General features: G+C 52.7%; 2 protein-coding genes across 2 annotated transcripts in view; one reads left to right on the plus strand and one right to left on the minus strand.

Annotated features, from left to right (window-relative positions):
* Window positions 1-1,463: 1,463 nt before the first annotated feature.
* On the minus strand, window positions 1,464-1,922 carry CHC_T00000643001 (hypothetical protein). The gene has a single exon (XM_005710300.1). It carries the CDS (start codon window positions 1,920-1,922, stop codon window positions 1,464-1,466), a length of 459 nt encoding a protein of 152 aa, XP_005710357.1.
* A 64-nt stretch (window positions 1,923-1,986) lies between these two features.
* CHC_T00008913001 (Sel1-repeat containing protein) overlaps window positions 1,987-5,653 on the plus strand; it is a 4,074-nt gene continuing 407 nt past the window's right edge. Inside the window, exon 1 of the mRNA XM_005710301.1 lies at window positions 1,987-5,653. This exon is cut by the window's right edge and continues 152 nt beyond it. Within this exon, the coding sequence (XP_005710358.1) occupies window positions 1,987-5,653 (3,667 nt within the window).

Genomic DNA, 5,653 nt, shown 5'->3' on the forward strand with positions numbered 1-5,653 from the left:
CACCAGATTCCACTGTGGATTGATTATCTATATCTCCCAGCGGCGGCCGCTGGGAGATATAGATAATCAAATTAAATTTACGACGGTGTGCATCTGAGGCAGGCGAAGGCTCCCATGCCTCACATGAGCCAAACATCTGGTGATGTTGATTGTTGTGGGGAACTCGTATTGGACAATTAAATACTGTAAGCCCTATCTCAACAAGCCCTATCTCAACAAGCCCTCGTTGAATCCCTTGGCGAAATCCAAGTGTGCCCGTGCCCGCCTTGTTGGATCGCATGCCTGCCATCTCGAGATCATCTTCAACCTCTTCTGTGGCCTCGTGAATGGCCACCGGCCCCTTTGCGCCTGATTCTGTCTTTACGGTAAGTCGTGCACCAAAATGGACAAACGACACCGCACATAACTTACGTATAACATACGGCCGGCCCGTTCGCGTACCTGCCTCCCCCACCTTCCGCAAGCTAAACGCATTCCACCCCTTACCTACCGAAAAACATCAACTCGTTTCACAGCAAGACCGACCGCAACCGCCATCTGCCCCCCAAGACGTTTCGAAAATATACTCCTTCACATCACATCTTTTCCCTTGTCGCCAACTCGTCATCCTGAACAATGGTGCTGGACCATCTCAAGGACAACTTCTACATCGTCCTGTTTGCGTATTTCGCGGCCTTCCTGCCGTGGACCGCGTTGACAGCTTTCGACTTTATCTCACCGGCGTGGCGCAAGGCACGCCACGTACGCAACGCAGGATACATCAACCTGTTCCTCAGCGGTGTCCCAGCTCTTTACATCTTATTTTACATTGTGATTCAAAATGGGAACGATACCAAGGAAATGTTCACGGCGATTGTCGCATTGCTATTTGCGCTGCTGTATTTCTTGCGGACAGCGTGGGGCTTGTGGCAGCTTCGCATGTTTGTGACGTGGGCTTCCAAGAGTATTCAAGCTCTGCGGGCGCTGGGGATTCATTATAAGCCTCCGGTTGCCAAAAAGAGCAAAGATGCCAAAGAGAGCAAAGATAAGCGTAGGCGAGGAAAGGGCAAGAACGAAGGCCAGGACAAAACGAAGGTCCTGTCTGCGGATGAGATGGCGGATGAGCTGTTAGTCAGCGACGAACTCATCGAGAATCGCCTTTTTCATGGAAATGCCCGTTGTTACATGCAGTTCGAAGACATGGATATCACGACGGACTCATCGCAAAGCCACATTGTTCTCCAGCGTCTTCTGTCCATACCAATCCGATACGTGTATTATACGGTGTTGTGGTGCTTTGGGCGAAAGAGTGTGCCGAAAGTGCGTCGGGTGCCTTACGAACCGGAGGAGGTTTGGCTGCGGTGGTCTGTAGCGTTTGCTGCTCAAGGACTGGGAGGGTGGATGAAGGAGTTTCGATTTGCAGCAAAAGCCGACGAAGACTTGTCGAGTTCGAACAATATGCAGCAGTACAAGAATCGACGGGACTACGTGGCGAGCCGAGTGCTGGCCACGGCTGGATTAGAGCTGTGGCTGGGACGTTGCGTACCGCTGGGTGAGGACTCAGTTGTGTCGAAGACAGAACTATTGCAAAAAGTAGCCGAGTCAGGCTGCGGTTTGCCGTTTGATGCAAAACAGGTAAATGTGATGGAGTCACCTGAAGAGGGGTACAGGTCGTACGCTCTGAAACTATCGGGGATCATGCAGGACATGCCGGTTTCGTTTGGGAAAGAAATCGAGGGGTTTGATATCGAGAGAGTAGAGTGGCTGGCGATCTTGCTGAACATGGGGGGTGAAGTCATGTCAAAGAAGGAGGCCCAGAACACCAAGCGGGAGGAAAGAAAGTTTGAGCCGTTGCCGCACAATGATTTTGCAATGGAGAATCTGCGGGAGCAGCTGGGGATCGGGGAGAAGTTCCTTGGGGAAGTTGTGCAGGGGAGAAGCATTGCCAGTCTGAGTGCGTTCCCGCTGCCGGAATGGTGCTTTCATTTGGTGTCGGGTGAGAACCGAATGGTGACGAAGATCGGGGAGCTGATGGATTGCGGGCTGGCACTGATGGCCGGGGGTCAGGTGCGATTTATGGTTGAGAAAGATGAACGTTGGGAGGAGCGCTGTATTGGACCAAAGACGACAGAGACTGGAGCATTTTTGAACGATGACGAGGTATGCACGGATGAAATTGAATCGAAAAGTAATGGTGTATTTACAACGCATGTGCGGTTAGAAGAAGCGAGGCTTGCATATCAGTTTGGTGTACCACTGCAAGAGTTTGAACATGTAGAGCAGACGCTGACTTTCATGGGTCATTCTCTTGAAAGCCTACGAACAAGACTCGGAGGATGGGTGAAGGGAAACGAAGATGCACAGGCCAGGGCTTGGAGACCTGTTTTGTTTAAGAGTGGAGAAAGGAAAACAATGTGGGAGAAAGTCGGGGGTCTGTCTGCAGAGCTGTCACAAACGGTTTGTGAGAGAGGTGAGAAATGTGTTCTGAAAGATCGTGGGGTCCAATCGCGGTTGGTATGGGAGTTGCAAAACATTGTTCGAGAGGGAATGTGTGGAGCTGAAGGGTGCCCGAGTGCGATACGGGCAGTGGCACTATGCCTACTTAGTTTCCCTGCGATCGAGGTGACAAGGATGGAAGATGGGATTGGAGGGGCTGGGGAGCAACAGAGGTCGAGGGAAGCGGGAGAAGTGGAGATCAAGCAAGAAGAGAGCTGTGTGACTCTCGTATTGGGAAGCGGGGAAGAAGCACAAGACCAGACGGGCAGGATCAAGACGGTTGAGTTGACAATAACGGCGATGTGCGCCCCGCAACAGACTAAGCTCGATATTCGACTCCAGTACACAAGCGAGCATGTGCATGAAGTGAGTGTACGGTTACGTCGTGGGGAAAATGGTGCAGAGGGGGTGTTCGAGTGGGAGTGGTGGCGAGATGCGGCGATGGGGCGCATGGAGGGCCTAAAGCGATGGCAAGAGAATCACGAAATGGAAGCAGTGGAATTCCGTACGTCTAGACTCGCAATAGACTCTGGTTTGCGGATTGTAGATTCAGCGGGAAGGGAGAGTGGGCATGAGTTTGTGACGTGGGCGGGATGGGAACCGTTCCGAACGAAACATTGCAAACTTGAAGTTGAGAGTGAGAAACTGCTGGTGGAGTTTGCCGTGACACGGCAGCCAGGGTCCCTTGCTGTGAGAAACAAGAAAATATATTACAGTGTCGACCGTATGGTGGGAAGGAGACGCTCTGTCGGGTATGCAGAAGCAAAGCTTGAGTCGATCCGTGATGGGTGTCTCATTGTGAGAGAAGCACTGCTTACAGAAGGCACGAGGGTTGTGGAAAGTGGCACGGCGCTGTCGAACCAGACTGAAGACACCAAGGACGTGATTCGTAAGGCCGAGAATCTGATTGGCGGAGGACATGAAAATTTCGGGAGGGCCATTTTTCTGCTCAAGGTAGCGGCACTGGAGAGGAATGACATTGGCGCTCTGTGCACATGTGTGGAGCTTTTGAGGAAAGGGGGGCCGACAGGGATGCATGCGGGGAGGACATCGAACTTGAGAGAAGCGGCGCAAATGATCAAAGTGTTCTTTCATGCTAAGTTGCATACAAGCTTGACATCTACGTCAACACGCGGTGACGATGGGTTTGAGAAGTTGTTTGATTTGTTTGCAAAGCTAGTGATGGAGCAGAGTTGTGATGGAGTGATCGTGGATTTGTTCGTAGATGCGCTCGAAGATGCGATTGAGTTTGACGTGGCCGGAAACCTTCGAAAATTTCATGCATGGATACGAAAAGCGATTGTGTGTTCCCGGAAATGGAATCAGTTGGACAAGCTTGCCAATTTTTCGGACTTGGCGGTTGGAAATGGCGGGGATGTGAAGTCGAGGGAGGCAAAAGGTGATGGTGCTGGAAAGGAGGCCTTTTTCTCCGAAGGAAAGGTGACCGAGTGTGACGATATGACGTATGATCTTGTTGGCAAGGCTTTACTGGAACGCATGATAAGCGAATACGCGACGTTGTCTTCAAGAGAAGGAATTTGGATTGTGCTGGGTACTGCCGGTCAGGGGGCTCCTCGGTGTGCGAGAGAGAGACAATATGCGGGAAGTCAGGATGAGAATTCAAGCGGAAACGCCATGAATACCCTTGGACTTCTTTTCACGCTAGGGGCACGAGGGGTGGGTCGTGACGCTCGACAAGCCAAACTTCTATACGAGACTGCGATCGAAGAGAATGAAAACTGTAAGGCGATGTATAACCTCGCTCTTTTGCTCTCAGAAGGTGGGGATGGAGTAGAGCGTGACGCAGTGCGATCTATGGAGCTGTATGAGCGCGCTATTGAGAAGGGTGAGGACGTCGGTGCCATGGTGAATCTCGGTAATTTGCTGAAACAAGGAGCCGAAGGAGTAGAGCGTAACGCCGTGCGATCTATGGGCCTGTATGAGCGCGCTATTGAGAAGGATGAGCACGTCGGTGCAATGGTGAATCTCGGAAATTTGCTGAAACAAGGAACCGAAGGAGTAGAGCGTAACGCCGTGCGATCTATGGGCCTGTATGAGCGCGCTATCGAGAAGGGTGAGCACGTCGATGCGATGTACAACCTGGGTGTTTTGCTCTCAGAAGGTGCCGAAGGAGTAGAGCGTGACGCAGTGCGATCTATGGAGTTGTATGAGCGCGCTATCGAGAAGGGTGAGCACGTCGATGCGATGAATAGCCTCGCTCTTTTGCTCTCAGAAGGTGCCGAAGGAGTAGAGCGTGACGCAGTGCGATCTTTGGAGCTGTATGAGCGCGCTATCGAGAAGGGTGAGCACGTCGGTGCAATGGTGAACCTGGGTGTTTTGCTGCAACAAGGTGGGGAAGGAGTAGAGCGTGACGCAGTGCGATGTATGGAGCTGTATGAGCGCGCTATCGAGAAGGGTGACCAGGTCGATGCAATGGTGAACCTGGGTGTTTTGCTTTCAGAAGGTGCCGAAGGAGTAGAGCGTGACGCAGTGCGATGTATGGAGCTGTATGAGCGCGCTATCGAGAAGGGTGAGCACGTCGATGCGATGTATAACCTCGCTCTTTTGCTCGCAGAAGGTGCCGAAGGAGTAGAGCGTGACGCAGTGCGATGTATGGAGCTGTATGAGCGCGCAATCGAGAAGGGTGACCACGTCGGTGCAATGGTGAACCTGGGTGTTTTGCTCGAAGAAGGTGCCGAAGGAGTAGAGCGTGACGCAGTGCGATGTATGGAGCTGTATGAGCGCGCTATCGAGAAGGGTGAGCACGTCGGTGCCATGGTGAATCTCGCTATTTTGCTCGAAGAAGGTGCCGAAGGAGTAGAGCGTAACGCGGTGCGCGCCGTGGCATTGTATGATCGTGCAATGGCGAAAGGAAATTCCGGTAACGCGACTTGCTATCTTGCGATGACGTTAAGGGACGGGGCGGAAGGGGTGGAGCGCAATGCGGTGCGTGCGGTGGAGCTGTTTGAGATGGACATCAAGGAACGGAAGCAGAGCAAGTCAATGGTGTGTCTTGGAAACATGTTGCGGGACGGGGCGGACGGGGTGGCCCGCGACACGGATCGGGCGATACAGTTGTACGAGATGGCGGTCGAGGAAGACAACAACGCGGAGGCGGTAGCCCAACTTGCGGCGTTGCAGCGGGACAGATCAGACAGCAGTACGCGGGACGAGGGTG

This window comes from Chondrus crispus, genomic scaffold (assembly GCF_000350225.1).
Source record: "Chondrus crispus Stackhouse genomic scaffold, scaffold_555, whole genome shotgun sequence".
In the NCBI taxonomy this organism is placed as follows: domain Eukaryota; phylum Rhodophyta; class Florideophyceae; order Gigartinales; family Gigartinaceae; genus Chondrus; species Chondrus crispus.

Excerpts from the sequence above, each read along its gene's own strand:
- CHC_T00000643001 (XM_005710300.1), bottom strand. The coding sequence starts at position 1,922 with ATGCTTCTCCCCTGCACAACTTCCCCAAGGAACTTCTCCCCGATCCCC.